General features: G+C 38.6%; 2 protein-coding genes across 3 annotated transcripts; both read right to left on the bottom strand.

Annotated features, from left to right (window-relative positions):
• Nucleotides 1–233: 233 nt before the first annotated feature.
• Nucleotides 234–1,479, bottom strand: RB195_007184 (uncharacterized protein; the record flags this gene model as incomplete). Its single annotated transcript, XM_064180684.1, has 3 exons — nt 234–375; nt 882–934; nt 1,411–1,479. 3 exons carry the CDS (start codon nt 1,477–1,479, stop codon nt 234–236), a joined length of 264 nt encoding a protein of 87 aa, XP_064037536.1.
• A 212-nt stretch (nt 1,480–1,691) lies between these two features.
• RB195_007183 (uncharacterized protein) lies at nt 1,692–17,220 on the bottom strand (the record flags this gene model as incomplete). 2 transcript variants are annotated; one of them, XM_064180683.1, is made up of 16 exons in its annotated part: nt 1,692–1,742; nt 1,795–1,815; nt 1,850–1,895; nt 1,951–2,063; nt 3,194–3,260; nt 3,403–3,487; nt 3,568–3,687; nt 3,871–3,991; nt 4,258–4,325; nt 4,394–4,560; nt 4,637–4,719; nt 7,017–7,189; nt 11,799–11,898; nt 15,883–16,025; nt 16,913–16,950; nt 17,216–17,220. In XM_064180683.1, 16 exons carry the CDS (start codon nt 17,218–17,220, stop codon nt 1,692–1,694), a joined length of 1,401 nt encoding a protein of 466 aa, XP_064037534.1. The 2 variants fall into 2 exon arrangements, with proteins under 2 accessions (XP_064037534.1, XP_064037535.1); XM_064180682.1 differs by lacking the exons at nt 1,692–1,742; nt 16,913–16,950; nt 17,216–17,220 and having other exon boundaries at nt 1,796–1,895; nt 15,883–16,008.
• Between the last annotated feature and the right edge of the window lie 1,748 nt (nt 17,221–18,968).

Below are 18,968 nucleotides of genomic sequence, written 5' to 3'. Positions count from 1 at the left end.
GAATCACCCCCCTCTCCATAGTCTCCCATCCCGTATACGAATACTCTACCTGAAATCTGCACCACCTCAGATTCGTGGGGTGATGCTTCTAAAAGTATAGAGTTCGGGATGGAGATTCCGAATACGAGTGTGGTCCCGCTCCCTCAATTCTCTCCATTGGTTATAGGTGCGGAATGAAACCGCTATAGACGGCAAATACTACCAGTTATACTGCCGATCTTGGAAGTTCTCTCCTACGTCACCCATAGAAGATCAGAGACGATGCCGCATATGCCAATGAAAGCAAAATTAGGTGGGTCGGACACGTGATGCGCTTCAACGACAACCGTTGGACCAGAGCCGTGATCGAATGGGTTCAACGCGATATTAGGCGCACTACAGGAAATCCGCCGACCCGATGGTCAGATTTCTTCACGAAGTCCTTCAAAGAAAAATATGATGCTCTTTGTGTCCCACGTGAAAGGAGGAACGACTGGGCAACTCCCGCACGCGGTCGGAACAAATGAAGAATTGAGGAAGAATTACTGGCGCCCGCTCGACCAGTTCGAAGATCAACGGGAGTCAAGGTAATCAAGGTAGTACTGTTGACACAGATTAAGCTTCGATGTTTATCGTCATATTATTAGCAGAATATTAGGCAGCAAATATCAAATATTACATCTGCAGGAAAAGCTGAGTCCAATATGGATGAAGCTTTTTGTAAGTTGGTCACAAAATTTTTAGCTGCGCCTCGAGGGCCACCAAGGTTACTTAATGGAACTACAATGAACCCATATAAATTAGTTTTAAAAAACAACCATTTTATTCGAATAAACAAAAAGATTAGGACATATTATCGCTTTTGGTAATGAAAAGTCGAGCTTATTCCAAACCCCACACACCATTTGTCCGCTACTAATCGAATGTAAGAAGATTCGTCTGGGATACGCACTGGCTAAAAAAACATACATTTTTACCGATTGAAAACGAGAGCAATGAACGTTTAAAAAAACAGATACATTACTGAGAAGGACGAGCATATGAAGATTCTGCTGTGGTAGAATTCCTAACTGTTATTTTTTTAACATTCTCGAAATTCTCTTCGAGTTCGAAGCAACCGAACTCCTTGGTCATCCGAAGAGTTGCGCTGCTTCGAACTCAAACCTCGTAAATAAGGTTTTTTTTTCCAAATTCACTAGAGACCCATCTTTCATCAAGTACAAAGTACGGGAGTTGAGTGGAGTTCGGGAAGTGGAGTTGGGTAATTGAAAATATAGTAAAAAGATGAATAGTTGTAGAAAATGAACGAAGGTAAATTCCAGATGGAGGTTTCCCCCCAAAAAAAAAATAAAAAATAAAAAAAATATGGGATATCGCAATATTTATCGGATCACTCAACATTCCATCATCATCAACGGCAATTACACTCACCGGGAACAAATTAGAAGAGAGGAATTTTCCATTCAAACAACATTTTTCGCTTGGACTCGTTAATTTCATGTCTTTTGTCCTGTAGCTTACCAAAATATCACAAAATTGTCAAATAATCTGAAGATTCCTCCAGACGCTTATGATAAAAGAATGTTTATTGCTTCAATCAAATAAATAGTGCTTCGTATGTGTTTATTCACATCACAGAAATGACACAACCCGTGGCATCAAGTATATTCACATAAACCTTCTTTTCTAGCCTTCTTAGAATATTGTGCACACTAGAGTTCCTCCTTTTTCTGCGTGTTTCCAGAGACGGAACAGTAGCTATCCTGAGATTCAAGCAATAATCATAAATATGTGCAAAAAGTACGCTATAGCAACCTTATTTAGTTTCATCCGATGCTTCGTTCACATATCCGCGCGGTGGAAAATTTACTCGGAGAACAGGATCAGAAGTGATCACACCACGACGGTCAAGCAGACTAGAAAGAGATAATTGTATTGGATTCTGGAATTACTACCAAAATCAGTACTGACCTGGGAGGTTCAGGCCCACACAACCTCCAACAACAATTTTGTAGCACGGAATTGAAAGAATATGGATTGATGACTCGTTGTGACCTTCGTTTATTGCTGAATGTCCCTTTGATCTAAATATAATATTTTATAGAAATATCAGTGCTTTATTCACAACTCAGTAAGTGCTAAAGAAGACAATATGTAATGTAATACGTCAACTCTCAGAAAAAGCTGAAGAGGGAATAAGTGTTTACTATTCTTTAATTCAGAGTAGTTTTGTAGAATTTGTAGCTAATATTAAATGGACAAAAAATCAAATATTCTCCTCCTCTGCCGCACAAAAGGAAAGTAAATCGTTCCTATTCAAAATGTCCTTCTTTCAATAGAAAAATTCTCGAAGACGTCAACAATATCAGATTGACAGAACCCTCAAACTTGCACGAAGACGTATTCACAAAGTTGGTTCTGATAGACGATAAAGTCCTATCTTTTTGGAGTTTCGGATTGTCAATGAAGAGCATTTTAGAATACGACTCAAAACAAAAACCATTCTGAATTAGAAAAACTAATGGCCTATTTCGTCAAGCACAGATATGTTGGTGCAAAAGAGTGACCAATAGCGAGGAGCTGGACTCTCCTCAAATGAGGGGGTTTAGCACATAGGATGCAGCTGAACTGATGAGGATCCCATCGCCTAAGGCCCAGAGGTGAAGGGGTCCTTTCGCCTACCATTCAAAAGTGGAGGGGGTCGGAGCAGTGGGTCCGACTATGGCAAGTATGACAGTGACATTTCTATTACTGTTTAACTTAGGTTTACATTTTTTTGTTTATTTGTAGATATTTCAACAATAACGTCGGTTACGGTATTAGGTCCCGTTATACGCAAGCAAGACATGTGTCGTGTACATACGAACGTTTGCCGAATGAATCTCAAAGGAAGGAGAAGTGCTGGAAGATCCTAAATGTGTAACATTCTTCTCAGTAGCTATCTCAGTCGACTGAAGTGTCTAACGGAAGAATCTGGATCACTTTACTGATTTCACTTTAATGTTACATTCATACGTAAGTGATTGCAATTAAATCTATCCATTTTCCTTCCACGCATACATCAGCAGCGGGTGTTTTATTCACATAAGAAACCCAGAAGGCACTAGCCTATACATTCTCATACACGCTCCATCCGACTCGAGGCGCATATTTATTTTTCTCGCATTGTTTCCACACAGCATTTGCACTCACAACAACATTTAAGTTCACCTACATCCTCATTTGTTGTTTGGTTTGTTGCGACGAGGTAGGTATGGAATCCGGCCAGACCAACAATAGACCTGGAATTATGTATAGCACATAAAGAAAGAGCTGGCTTTTGAAACATTCGCAACAATATGAACAAAAATTCAATTTTGGTGCTGTCAAATATCAACAAACGGATAAGCGACGACACAATGCAAGGAATGGAAGCCTACTTACCATATGGAAAAGAAACAGATGAGGACAACTATAAGTGAGATTGGAGATTTCTTCACAGCATTCAAAAATTGTTCTGTGCGAGACACTAGAAGAAAAATGATAGATAAAGGCAACAATTCCCATCTGGAACTGATGAAAAATCTTCGAAAGAAAAAAAAAACTAACGGATCATAAGGTGGGCGAGTGAGCAGCTAAAAAGGCAGATAATGAGCACTGCCAATGAGGTGATAAAGAAGTAAAAATGGCGGTAATTCCTCTGACCAATGCAATTACCTACCCATGGACCTGCAATACCAAAGGTCAAATGACACAATTGTTCAGAAAGTCGCCAAAGTTTTTGATTTAATGGAATAAATATGTTCATAGATAGGTTGTAAATGAAAGTGATATACAGATTATAAGTGGAACTGATACAGAGAGCACAAATACAGCAAATTAAACAAAAAAAGTACTTTTTATGTAACGTACAGTGATGGTCGAAGTTGAGCACACAGTTGTCACAAACAGAGCAGTGAGAACTTCGCGGAGGTCGGAAAAGGCGACAAGTAAAACAGTACTTAAGACGAACAACTTGGCCGTTTATCATAACCTGAAACAGCAGTCTATTTAACCGGTCACAATTCCAGAAATTCATCATTGAAAAGGTTTAAAAATACCTATAAAGGAAATATATATAAAATATAAGAGCAATTTTTATCAAAAAAAAAGTTAGAAAAGAAAAGAAAGAGATAGAAAAGATAGAAAAGACGACTTTGAGAGCACTATCATTATCTCTCCTTGATAAGCCTGTGATGGTGTGCGTTTTAGATCTTATGCCATGAATACTCAACGCGACAAAATTATTAAAATCCAAACTTGTTTAGTTCTGGGAGGATCTGGCAGTACGCTTGTGGCTGGATTGTAGTCCGGATCTGATATCACCTCTGAAATATCTCCACAATAATGCTAGACGATTTGGGGGCACATTTCAACATCAACATGTTTCACCCACCATGAAAATGTTGACGTGTACGTTCTGCAACCTCCATGTTTGGAGCTCTAGGAAGGATACCAGGGTCACTAAATGATGTCTTCAACAAGCTGACAAAAACTAGTAGTGATAGCACGGCAACGATGATAGGCAAGGCAGGCGATACTTCATTAAAGAGGAAAGGAGCACTGCAAGGATAAAAATTGAACAAATCTATTTGAAAAAAAACTACATGAAATGTTTATGAAAAGGATGCAAACGTACTCAAAAACGAAAAATAGCGTAAGTGTTGTAGAAATCAGGAACAAAGTGAAGACGAACACGTTTATCTGACGTGCCATAATGATCTGAAAAGGGACTTCAATGGTAAATGAGAACGCGAAAAAGAAACAAAAAAACGCACTGAAAACCTCATTGGTATAAAAGATGTTGTTAACTATTATCTTAATTATGACCGCTGACCATGTATAGTAAAATGACTCAATTAAATAGATTTTTAATTGAAAAACATAATCATAAAATATCTAAAATAATAAAGCGGTGTCAAGCAGATTACATCGTGACGCAATTTGCAGATGACTGGTCAAATGAGTAATCGATAAAGTGGAGATTCTTGCAGCTCGGATTATCGATATATGTAAAACATGGAAAACCTCAAATGTCCTAATAATTCAAAATAAAAAAAAACATTACGATTCTGCTATGTATTTCAATAAATGTATTCAAAAACCTATAAACTCAAATTTTGAAGGAAGGCCAAAAAAGGACTTACATCAAAAAGCTTCTAGCAGAACATAAAGAATGCGTCGGAATGATCGCAGCGTGAACAATAATGTGTGTAAAATGAGACATTTTCCGTTGTGTTCATCTACAAAATAAAGAGGACCAGAAGGAGGCAGGTTTTGATTATCTTTTTTTCTTTGAATCTCTTAAAACAGATTACAAAGGAACACCTTATTTTCTGCGTGTGTTGTTAGTAATTTTCAGTTTTTTTTTCTTTTTTTCAGAATGAAAACGTTAGGTGAGCATGTTCGTGAAGTTGGTGGACCCCTGCAACACTTTCCTATTTGCCATTCTTCTAGAAGAATGCAATTCGAATGATGGATTAGTCACTTATATGAAAAACTCATCAAACCACAATCACTTCTTAACAATTCTGTTAGTCAATGATAACAACACAATGGAATGTTGGAAATGGGCGAAACGCAGGTTTAAAAAAAGCGAAAAAATGCTAAATTGTGTACGAAACATCAAAATTAAGCTCGAAAAGCAAACAAAAAGAAAGTGAATTAGCAGGAGTGCAGCTCTTTAAAGTACACCAACCTCAAGGATTTCCAGTAATGCATGAAAAGACCCTAACTGAATTGTATCTCCGTTACATATCACGTTTGTTGTCCATAGGGTGTTCTGTTTAGAGTACCCCTGTATTCCGAAGTTGCTGGTGATGACCAAAATCTAACAGCTTTGGTAGTGATGCTAGGTTCCCTAACCTGCTTCTATCGTTTTGACTGAATGGTTAAGATCCACAACAACAATGAAAGCTACTATAAGTCTGCTTCTTCAAAACATATAATGTAAATACATAGAATTGTTGAAAAGCTAAGGTTAACCACAGAATTCTTCAAGGATTTCTAGTATTGCTTGAAAAAACTCTAACTGAATTGTATCTCCGTCACAGAAGCATAACGTTTAGAAAGTAAACTACTGATAATTTCAGTGATGAAACACCACAGTAAACTTTCGAACCGTTTAAAGAAAAGATATAGCTTTGAGTTGACCTTCTTTGCCTTGTTTTCTTTTTGCTTGAAAGCAATACGTAGAACTATCACCAGCCTCACTAGCAATTTTCGTAGAACGATGAACCTGACTGTCAATTAGGCACCCCATTGTTCAGTTCACTCATCACGTCAGGGGGTTTTTTTTTTTTTTTTTTTTTTTTTTTTATAAAAAAAAACAAAAAAGGGGGGAAAAAAAAGACCCGAACCACCCCCCCCCAACAAAACAAAAAAAAGTAAAAAAAAAAAACGAAAAAAACGTTTTGGGCCTTTTTTTTTGGGATTTTAGGAGAAGAAGGGAAAAACCCCCCCCCTCTCTCTCCCTTCTTCTTTATTCTTTCCCCCCCTCCTCCCCCCCCTTTTGGGTGATGCCTTTACGACAAGAACTGTCTTAATCAACCATACACAACAGATCTTCTTCAGTGCTTTGTTCTCTGGGGTACTTTTATGTTGCAATTCATGTCATATTCTACATTATACTTCTAGAAACCCTTCTAGAAAGAGCAAAAGGATGCTTTCACACAAAATTAGATTTTTCTCTGGAGTTGTAGCATCTAACAGGATCACTGATGTGGTCACCATTTAGCTCACAATTTGCCACTATCCTATAAAGATGGCAATGTCATAGGATGATTTCAGATTTAAAAACTGTCCCCGCTATTATGACCGTTCTGCAACTATGACGATCGGTTTAACCGTGTCATGACAACAAAACTGGTGCGCATAGAAGAACCCTTGAGTATCTCGCATAACCGTTCCCAAAAAAAAGTCGGAGACAAAAAGCTGAAGAGCAGGCACGGAACTTGTTGTTCCATCAAATAATAGATGAGGTCATTGCCCCCCGTTCTTAAAAATCACAGAAAACTCACCCGGCCATCACAGAAAAAGCGGTTTCTTCCTTGATGTTGCCTCCATTTACGAGTGGCAGCGCCTCTCGTTTGCTCATCTCTTGTTGGAGCTGCTGATGAAGAAGAGCCATCGGCAACTCGAACTTCCGTCGAATCCGGCGTATGTGATGACGATTGCTCTCCATTACATCTACCTGTAACCGTCCAGAAATTATCTAATTCCTACTCAGCACAGTGCGCAATAAATTACAGCAGCAGAACAAGTTTGGACATTTCATTAAAAAAGACAAACGTCCAGGTAAGAAAGTATGGGGACATTTGTTAGTGAACGCTAACGATTTTCAATTTTTGATGGAGCGATGAAGGATGTAGCTGGACACGAGGACCAGAGAAAGAAGCTATGTGCGAATGCAATACACGTTAAACCCTCGTACTTCTTCCCTGATTTTCTAGAACTTATCTCCCGACTGCTGTGGTTTCCTGACATTATCGACATCCACGGTCGCCGTGGCGTAAACATCAGCATACGTTCATGTTTGTGTTTTCTTGTCGCTCAGCCTAATTATCATGGCTGAGAATGGTGCCTATTTACTGTCCATCGATCCGATTAGTTGCAACAAGAATTACACTCATATATAGCCTTTACAAAACACATATAAAAAGGTCATTACTAGATTATTAATCTAATCCAAGAAAATATAGGAAATGATTGCAGTAAGATGAAAAGAAAGCGAAATACTTCGAAAAAAAAAAAACACAAAACCCTTACAATAAAGGAAAATGCTCTTATCAGCGCTTTATAGGTCCGACTCCAATTAGCCAATAGAGTGAAATTTTCGTTGTTTTTTGTCAACATCGTGGCCAAAGCTATCGCTGTCATATTTATTGGATTATGAATAGATTTCAAAGTCTTGGGATCGCTCAAATTGATAGTCCTTTCCTTCTACACGAGACTTCATAGCAGCAACCCATAAATAGACAGCACCTATTGCGTAAGCTAACTTTGTAACCATTAGCTCCCTTATGATAAATAAATGAAATATAGGAGACAAAAAAAAGGGGGATATTAGGGAAAAAACATCAAAGAGTCAAACATGAAAAAAATAAATAATAGAAAAAAATTGTTGGTACATGGACTCTGCATCACCCATACATGAAACATGCTGCCATTTGTCTTCTGAGAATTACATATACACATACATTTGGAAAACTCATGATCAAATAAACATTCTGAAAGTCTCCCGTGGACGTTGCTGTAGCATCTTAAAGTATTTGAAAGGTTAAGAAAATTCTTTCCATTATAAGTTCTGTTCTGAAAGGACTCATATATGCTCGATAAGAAGTTTGAAAAATAATCTCTAGAAATCTTGAGAAAACACTGAAAGAAATTCACGGTGTCTCGACACCGACCTGAGAAATATGTACGTATAAAATGATTTTGAAGCTCATTCGTCACTTTTCCCGGGCCCTTGGAAATTTCTTTGTCTTATTGTCTCAGACCTCTGCGAACGATAAAATCTACAGTAGAAAAATCGTATTGCACGTGGTTTTCGCGTGATGCGCCTCATCACCAAGTTCTAGTTTAGACACATAAAAAGTTCTTTCCTTAATAAGCAATTACACTGCAGCTGTTAATTGTGCTTCATTGCAACGAGTAGGAGGGGATAATCTAATCATTACGGATCAAAAGTAAAATTAAACATGATCCCCGAGGTTCTTAAACTTAGCTCTAGCCAAGAAAGAGCTAAGGGACCAAACATAAGTAGAGAAGGATTAAGATGCCATTAGAAAAAATGGTTGTCAAACAAAGCGAAGCGAGCAGAGTCTACAGAGAACGTTGCTGGCGTCAGGGCTTCTTATAAAAAAAAGAAGAAAAAACTCATTGCATCACTCTTTTATCATGTTCTTGTTCTCTGCTGTCAGATGTCGTTCTTAAAACAACCGTTTGCACTGAACTTAAACTGCACCAGCTCGTGAACATGGAAATGCTTTCTAGTGAGCGTTTTCCTTCAGTCTTATGCTAACCATAGTCCGAATTTTTGACAGCAATTAGTAAACATTTACATAGAAGTTAAGAGAAAATTGAGAAGTTTTGGACATCCCGAAAAACTCAAAAAAAAAACAAAGGAAAAAATGTCCCAGCATCCACCGCTATGTGTAAAAGTTTGGGAAGTCAAACTTGAAGTCGGATACATAAAACCGCCGCTACACTTAGAGTGGTCGAACACTTTTGGTGATGAGAATTCTACTATAACATACCACTATACGCTTTGAATTAAAGTTCATTAACCTCCCTTCAAAGGTAAACACAGCCACGCTACACGGACCGAACTCCAGAGAAAAGTTGCTGGTCTGAGCTTGACTACTTTCAAAACAATTAAACTACGCACAATTCTAAGAAAATTGTGCAGAAAGAGATATGAAAAAGAGAAAGGAGCCTTCCATTAGTGTATGTACGAGGTTTTTAGATGGAACTTTCATGAGCCTGATGTTTCGTTTGCTTTGTGGGTTAGTGATTCAGGGTACTGTGGCACTTGACGAAGAAAAAAAAACAACGTAAGATTGTTCCAATCAACCTCTACTAAGGCGTCTGGAAACGGTAAAGAAGTCGAAACGTCCTGCTATTGAAGTTTTCATCGAAAAACCTCGTAGGCACCCCAGTAGAAAACAGAGACATATACCGAGGTTCCAAGACATGAATACATTTGAGCTACTAGAGAAAGTAGCTGTGAGCGCGATTTTTCGCTTTCTTCGAGCAGTACTAGGTGGGTACACGAGGATATTGTTAATAGGTATCATATATCCTCAAGATAAGAAGCAGAATATAAGACGATACTTCTTCCATATCCTCTGTACTTGCAAAAAGCTCACTATTTGAAAAAGCAATTGAAAGAAAAAAAAGAGCAATTTTCTTTATCAATGTTTCTACTTTCTAGAATCTTAATGTATCGATAGGGGCGCAGAGCTATGATCTTACAGGAGGTCAACACAAAGTTGTGCAAAGTTGTGAATTACATAGCGTATTTCAGATTGACTTTTTCAGTTATCATTTTGGAAAAGCAACTCATCCAATTGCAACCGCAGGGAAAAAAATTGCCACATCATATTTATGAATAAAATGAAACAGGGCGTAAATTTGTTCGCAGGAGCTGAAAAATTGCAAAATTTCCTGATCCAAAAAAGTAAAAAAAAGCAAAAAAGTACAAAAACATAAACAGAGAGTTTTTAGTTTTGCACTATAGCACAACAAACATGTTGAATTTGCTAAGAATAATAATAAAAAGCAATAATAAAAAACTTTTAGTATTAAATATGCAAAGAAGAATCACGGATTCAAATTTCTTATTCTATGATTGATTTTCATATTCTTGCTGGAGCTCTTTTAGACGTACATTAATTTCATTCTATTGTATTCCTGATTTGATCCGTCAGCTTAAATTAGAAGCAATACGTAACGAAACTATGCAAATGTTAAACGAGACAACTATGTCAATGTGCACTCAACGACGTGGGAGCAGTAGAACCAAAAAGGTAGTGAAAGTGGTCGCACGTACAACTGCATTTGCATGTGTGCAGTTGGACGTGCGTATGAAGATATTTCCGGATAGAGTCCATGTGCACATAGTTCTCGGTACATGGAGGAGCATGAATAAGTGGAAAAGTGGGAGTAGAAAAGGAAAGTATTCAATATGTCAATGACATTCTTATCCATTAGTACAGTTAATGTTCGAACGTTCTAGAAAAAACAAACAAAAAATATTGAACGTTCTAGAAAAAAACAAAAAAAAACAATGTTTGAAGGCAATGTCTCAACGTGGAAAGGATTCACTCACAAATTTTACTGGAGAGAAAAGTTAACCGAATAAATAACAAATAACAACACGGTATGAAGATATTTTCGGATAGACTGCTCTATGTTAGGCGAACATAAAGGACAAAGGATAAAGTGCCCGGCGCTGATCGGTCCTTATCGGAATGCGTGTACGCGTTCGACTTCAATTCAGGAACACTTGAGGTTAGTGAACTCGCTGTGCAGCTAGAGTGATTTGTGTTGGTTGGCAGTTTCGGACCACAAATTATTTCCACAGAGTTTCAGCGAATACATGTATGTATAATGTGCAAAAACGGTAGAGCATCAAAGATGATTACTGTGGGTTTTCAACTCTTCATTCCTGGTTTATTCTTTTCCTCCCTAAGATCTAGAGAAATTCTTCTTTTCTTCTCCTATTGCAAGTTTTCTTCCCAAGTAATTTGGCTTCTATCGACCCAAAACAAGAACGAGCAATTTTGGAAATTACACCTTATAGAACAGGACGAGGCGCTCCTGCTTTGCGTCACACACACATATGGCTTTCATATTTTGATTGCATTTTAGTGATTTTAGAAGAGTACTTCTATATCGAGTTAAAACGATGTATTTGCAAAACGAGGCGCATCCATAAGCACATCACAAAGGAACGCCCCTGCTCAGATCTGAAAAGTAGACTAGCCTAAGAACGATATGACAGATGATTGCCTCTTGCGATTGTAATGTGATGTTCACGCTCGATGTGTGTGCTGGTATGCCATAAAAATTTTCTCGAACGTGAAATTTGAACACAGAAATGTGCTTTGTCATCGCTTCCGTGTCATTACAATGAAAACGAGCAGTAGAAATGGAATCACAAAGGCACTTCTTAAAAAAAAGCAATAACTTGAACAAAGAAGGAAAGAATCATGAAGAGGGCGTAATGTGGAAATCTGGTAACCATTAACACAAAACAGATTTTTTCAAACGTAGTTAGAGCACGGTTGAAGAATCACCTTGTGTCGGAGGAACAGATTTTGAAGAGGTAGATAATCCCGCATGGTTTTCCATCTCCGCTAACTCGGAGTTACGAAGTCCAACCGCTTCTTCTGCTGCCTGAAAGTGGCCAAGGCTAGAATACGATGACATATATCCGTGATGAACAAAAAAGTATACACTTTAAAACACAACCCAGCGAATCTGGAGATAAGACTCTACAGGTTATTAACTAGATTTTCGTATGCATAGTATGAAGTAATAATGATATAGTTCGATTACGGGAGGTTAGAGAGCTTCCCAAAAATTATGTCTAGGAGAAATCAATCATAGAATGAATCGTCTAAAAACCGAAGGTGAACATTAGTAGAAAAAATAGTCCAGATAACCAAGAAGAAGAAAGAATTCAACATGCATAACGACAATATATCTGAATTTATGGGAATGTCCAACATATGAATTGTGGAACATGGTACCACACAGCTGTGCGCACAGTTATAAAAGAAATCAAGCGCACTTTTAACAGAATGCCCTACATATTAGTCAAACATTACACATTTAATATCAGCGTACGTCGTACAACCAGTTTATAAATTATCCCTCCGTGAAAAACAATTTATCGGATGGTTTTGAACGAAAAAAAAACACTATTTTCGGTAGATTCGACTCGCTATAATGATGTTCATGAAAATGTTCTTCCGGTATAGAATATATGTTCAGATGTATGAATAAATATATAATGTACGTGAATGGAATACATTTGTGTTCATAAAGGAGCATGTACGACACAGATGTCATATGAAAAAAAGAAATTGATGCCAATTAAGTATGGGGTGCGCAGAAGGATTCGCTCTTGAAACCTTGAAATTAACCAATCCGGTTGCAGCGATTCTGGTACCAACGCACTTCCTAAGTGCACAAAGTGGTTATTTTCATATAATATACGGGAGAAAGGAGAAGTCATTTCAGAATTTTCTGTTATTATAGTCTTTCCAGCTTGAAAATTCTAAATTCTTTTCCAGAACATCATATCTTAGTAGTTCTGATCTGCTTTATCAACAAAAAAAAAACATCCGTTAAGCAGTTAATCAAACAAAAATTAGCATCGGACTAAAACTGAACAATTATCGCGCAATAACAGATTTATTGACCAAAGCAACTGACGTCAGCTGTGCGTGCCATGAAACTTCATCATGCCGATTTTCTAATTTCTACTAAAAGGAGAAAAAAGAAAAAAAAAGTTTCCAGCAGATTTCACAAATCATTGTTCAAAACTTCCAGAAATTTTGGCGGTTCTTGAACGATAATCTCAAATAAAAATAGTTGTTACGCAACGAAGAAGGTTAGGTAAAATTGTCCATTGTAACTCTCCCACTTCCACTGAACGATATGAAATCATTCTGGACGAGTCGAAAACGCTCAAGATCTACTGAACCATCATCCACGAAGTGTTTAAATCTACTCCAACTTCAATCCTCCCCTCTCACTCATCCTTCTTCCGCACCTATCCATTTCTTCCATACACAACAAAGAACGACTGATAAGACAACGCTGATGATTCGGAACAAATAAGAAGAACTTCACAACCGAAGTTACTTGATGCATCGTTATTTTCCCTTTTCTTCAAAACACGGCAAAGTGCTGAACAATCGTACCGAAAACTCAAATTAAGCAGAATCTCAACCATACATCTATGCAAAACAAGAGGGCGAGTTTTTCCCTGTCTAGTTGAAAATCGAAAACGAAAACGAAAAAAAGAAATAGATGTGTTGCTTTGCAAGTCAAAAATATGACTTTTAACTCAGAAAATGAAAAATCGCTGCGATCGGGACGTTTATGATACGGTAAACAAACAAAATTCGTGAGAACAAACATAGGAAATTGTGATGAGTTTCGTCATTTAATGAAGGACAAACGTGAACGGTCGAGCAGACAAGGAATGTTTTGAAGAAGAAGCCATCTGATAAAAGTCACACTTGTTCTCGTCAAATATTTCGTGACTTTTCTCAATTTTAGAACTCTATTGGGAGACATGTTCGCTTCTCTTCAAGCATTCCCCGTAAAACCTAACAGGTTCATGTTTAGCAAGCATGAAATTGAAAAAAGTAACTGAAATAACAAATAGTCGTAATCGAAAATCAATATTTGAAGTGCAGCGAAATAAAAACGAACACACAATTGTATGTAAACAAACAACTACTACACATTTGTAGAGGGTTCACGTATACACAAAGAAAAACGATCGATCAGCAATCGTCAGGGCATAACGAGAGAGGCGATCGAAACAACATCAATCAATAGTATGAAGAAGGCGCGTCAATGGTGGTGGTGATACGGGGAACATAGTGTGTGCCATTGCGATTCGATACGCTACGTTAGAACGATTAATTTTCGTACATTAGCGTAGAAATTATCGTTGAATTCTAGGCCTCAATAAAATGTATGGGTTAAGTTCCGTGAAAGAATAGTGGTATTAATAGGCCTCTATATGGAAGTGAGAATAATTCGAACGCTACGCATGTTACCACAAACGCACTTGGCAACGCAGATTAACCGGTTCCGATCGTTCGTTGACGATCTGCACACTACGGTCTGCGAAACGAATTTGTCCAGTCCAATTCACCAATACCCTTCCAAAAATCAGAACCAGCGTCTGTTGAAGGATTGATTGCGTTCACATCTCAGTTGGTTTTTTCTTACTTCATACACATCTACATTTCAACGAAACATTGCAGGAAACAAACTTGATTGTTGTTATCATGAGACAGTTTCCAGCGGTAATTCTAGAACAGGTAATCTTTTTTTTTGCTTTTCTTCATAAAATCCATAATTCATGGTCATTGGAACAGTTTTGGCTGCGGTATGTGCGGTGACAAACAGTTAGAGCACTATTATTACCAGCAGAGTTTTAATATTATTGTTATTACTGTTATTATCAGCATCATTGCAACACGGAGTGTGCTCACTGAACCCTCCTTCCCCAGCAAACCCCTTCCTGAGGAAATTCCGCTTCCCCTCACCGATTCAACTTAGATTACTACTACCACCAGCCATTTTTAGTGAAATGGACTACTGAAATCCACCACGAGAAAGTACTACTCGGAATGAAAACGAAAACAAGCTCTTCATAAACCATTTGCATTTCCCTGATTTTCGAACGATGAGGCAGATTATTGGCGAAAAAAAAAACCTGTTATTGCGAGCAAAAATTGTTCGAAAGTTCTGTAATAATTGAAGTGGATTGCATTCACGTAGGAATTGATAGATGGATTGCCGTTTAACACTCAATTTAGTGAAAACGAACCATTTAAAGAACAGCATCAATAGGGATATACACACCATAATGTAAACTTTAAAACATGCTGTTAACCGATGCCATCAATTTGTTTCTTAAACTCCGACGAGAGCTAACTGCAAAAATAGAGAATCAGTCACAGCTGACTGAGTTCGAAAATCTTGGCCCGAAAATCGCCTCGGTCTTGAATGCGTAGTTCTTGTTTTTACTTAAAAGGAGAAAAAAAATAAGCCACTTCTTCGAGCAATCGCCTGTGTGAGTTTGATCTTTTATCAACTAACACAAAGTGGGTATAAATTTGAATATCAGCAAAGGGGATAAGACAAAAAATGAATTCATGTTTTTCTGCCATGAGGACTACATAGTCGTTTGTATATGCAACTAAAGGAATGAGAAGTTCCATTGTTCCATTTATTCCTCCATATTCTTGATAGGTTACCTAATTTTTACATCTGTGCCTACTCCCTGAGCCATTCAGTCGTGCTGCAAATGTTGAAAAAATATACAGCAGCACTGCAGTGAGGGAGAAAAGTGGCCGAATTCTTTTGTGATAGAAAGTTAGGAAAAATTGCGCAGTCTAGAAGAAATGAATGGCAACCAAGGGCAAACTGCGAAACTGCGCCTAAGTCTGTTTAGAGAGAACGAAACGATGGAATAGGAAACGAACCGGCAACGATTTGTCATGTACTCTGATTCATTCTACAAACGTGAATGCTAGAATAAATACCATTGTTTTTAGATTTGAAGAAAAAGCATCGCAGAAGCTTCGTTGCGATGACGAACAAAAAAGTAATCCGGAAAGCACTCACATGTGGAATGATACGCGATGGAGCTCGCGTTCGAGTGCCAGCGGTGAATGTGGTCGATTCTGAACCTCGACCTTTGAGATCCTTCTTATCAACAACGTCAATCCATCGATTATCTCCTTCATTCATGTGTTGTCCAAACAATTCTTAAAATGAACTATGAACGTACGTTGGTGTCGCTTCGGGAAAACAAACAAAGATGTGAACCTAGAACATGATCGAATGATTGATTGTGATTAGGATGGGGAACATCGAGAACAACAGATATATCTCTGTGAAGTGGAACTCCTTGATATGCTCAACATCAAAGCAATCGAGTAACAAGAGGTCTGAAGATGAAACGAAGGGGAAAAAACGTCTCAGATTTCTTTCAGAAACTTTGTTTGCCTATGCACCTGGCACTCAATCAATGAACTGTTCAACTGTTATCCAGCTGAACTTTTGGGAAGCAGGATCAACCGAAACAGAAATAAACGAGAACAAGCTTCGAGCATGGATCGTAGTGCAGAAAAAACAAATATATGATAATAATAATAGTAATAATAATAATAACTGCATACATAGTAGTTCAACTTTTGAGAAAAACAGGCAGAAGAGGAATAGCAAAGTTTTCAAAGAACATGCAATTGTGGTAAATAGATTTGTTTTTCCAGATGAAATCAACTCACATTTTGAATGTTCATTGTTCTAACTCTGAAGTGTAATATTAGTTTGACTGCACGCTGTAAAATCTTTTCGAGGAAAAGATTTCGACTTTATTACTGTGTGAATTTATAGTGGTTTTCTTCCATTCAAAGAAAAAATCTCAATTTCATACATATCCTATGAGAATTTCATGCTATCCTTTATCTGGAACATTACGAAAACTTGGACAAATTTTACGAACGTGAAGCAACCTAACAAGTCCTTAGAAGGTAATTAGCATATTAAGAACGAAACTTATAGTTCAATAAAAAAAATTCACACTGGGACGGCTTCCTTCACTGAAGAAGTATCTTCGAACGCTGAATCCCTGATATTGTGGGAAATTAACCATTCAGGAGAAGTCCAGGATAAGAGGAGCAGGGTTCACTAAAAATTCGCAAAATGATCATCCTAAAGAATTAGTTTTGTAGAATAACGGAAAGAAGAAACCGGAAGTGAATTAATGCAAAATGCGGTCGCTAACGTTGTTATAAATGTAATTCCATACATTGCTGTGATATTATGCACTTCACATATCTCACATATTCATAAATGGTGTTAATTATGCGCCCAGGAATTATGAAAACGTTTGCAAGAAAGTAGATATTGAGAAGGAGAAATAAAAAGTAAGTAAATAAAACGTACTGATTACCTCATAAGAACTTAATGATGGAAAAGCTACAGTAGCATATAGTCGGGTCAAAACGATAAGGAACCAAGTGTTGCGTAAGCGGCTGCGCTCGAAGCGGCGCGTTGAAGAGAGCGACCGGAATCCAGACGGGACCATCGCGAACTGCAGCGACGAATGGTCGTAGAAAGAGCGTCCTCTCGAAGGTAAGAGCTACGCTCCACGGCACTACATCGAGCGCAGCTTTTTACGCAATTGCACCGAACGTCATGTAATTTTGACCCGACTACACGAGACACGAGACTATATCTACACGAGAATTGTCGGGACAAAAGACAGCGGGTTTCATACTAGCAAGCGCACTCATTTTCTACAAAAGGTGTATAATTTTGCTACCGTAACATCCAATCAAATACTGAAAGCTACAAAAATGTATGCATTTGCTGTTATAGCACCAGAACCGTAAAGCAAAAACTGCAAAAATAAGTGCAAAGACCTGTAGGGTCAAAAAGACATGATGCACAGTGCAGTTGCGTTCGAAGCGGTGCGGCGGAGCGTAGCGGTTAAAATCCAGAGGGGAGCCTTGCTGACATCGTTTCTCGCTGTAATCCGCCATGGTCCCAACTCGATTCTATCGCTATCTCGACCGCGCCGCTTCGAACGCAAGCGCTTGCGCAATTGCACCGTGATTCATGTCGTTTTGACCCGACTATACATAGTGAGGAGTCAACAATCGATTTTGTTTCATTATTGGTTTGAGTTTGCCAGGGCGTACTTCCGAAATTGGGGTGTGCTCTAGAATCCTGTCCAATTTTGTGGGTCCAAAATGCATATAGTCGGGTCAAAGCAACATGAATCACGAATATATAGTAGGGTCAAAACGACATGAAACACGTACGCAATTGCGTACGCGGCTTCTTTCGAGGCGCTTCGGTGGAATATAGTGGCTAGGAGTGTGGTGAAATCCTTGCTGGCATCACCCATCGCTGCAGTTGGCGACGGCCACATCGTTCCAACTTCCTCCCCCCGTTTACGTGAAATGCACATCAACTACACTCGTGTTTCATGCCGTATTGACCCGACTATAGTTGCGGTGCATCGGCGTACGCGCTCGAAACTGCGCGGTGGAGGCTGCAGTCGGAACCGAGCTGGGACCGTCGCAAACTGCAGCGAAGGGTGTTGCCAGGAAGGGTTTCACCACGCTCCTAACCGCTACGCTCCACCGAAGCGCCTCGAGAGAAACCGCGTACGCAATTGCGTACGTGATTCATGTCGTTTTGACCCTACTATAACATCTATATTTCCCAAAGAAGCCGAACGTGTTCAACGGACTCGACGCCGTAGGGGTTCGATTAGGGGAGAACGGGTAAGTGTGTTTTATGCAGAAGAGAAACATGTGTAGCTGCAGACGCGTGGCGCTAACAGGGCTGAAAAGAATCCGTGCCGGCTTAGAATCCGCACTATTCATTTTAAAAACTCGAAGCTTTTTGCTACTCTCCAGCTGTATTTCCTAAATATGGACACTATACATGTATTGGAGATGGGACCCTCGCTGAAGTACGCGTTCTCACTATTCAAACTGCAATGGTACGATTGCAATTGAGCAGTTATATAAGAACTGTGCTGCTTCGTACGCAATCGTTTACGCTATAGTGCAGAATAATCCTGTCGTTTTGATCGAACTCTACCGTGTACGTATATTGAACAACCACAAAGGAGACTGGTGATAATAAATCATAACTGTTGACATGTAACGCTTAACATATGACTATGTGCA

Source organism: Necator americanus, chromosome I (assembly GCF_031761385.1).
Source record: "Necator americanus strain Aroian chromosome I, whole genome shotgun sequence".
Lineage (NCBI taxonomy): Eukaryota > Metazoa > Nematoda > Chromadorea > Rhabditida > Ancylostomatidae > Necator > Necator americanus.
The sequence above is the reverse complement of the archived record's forward strand: the minus strand, read 5'-3'. Positions and strand labels throughout refer to the sequence as shown.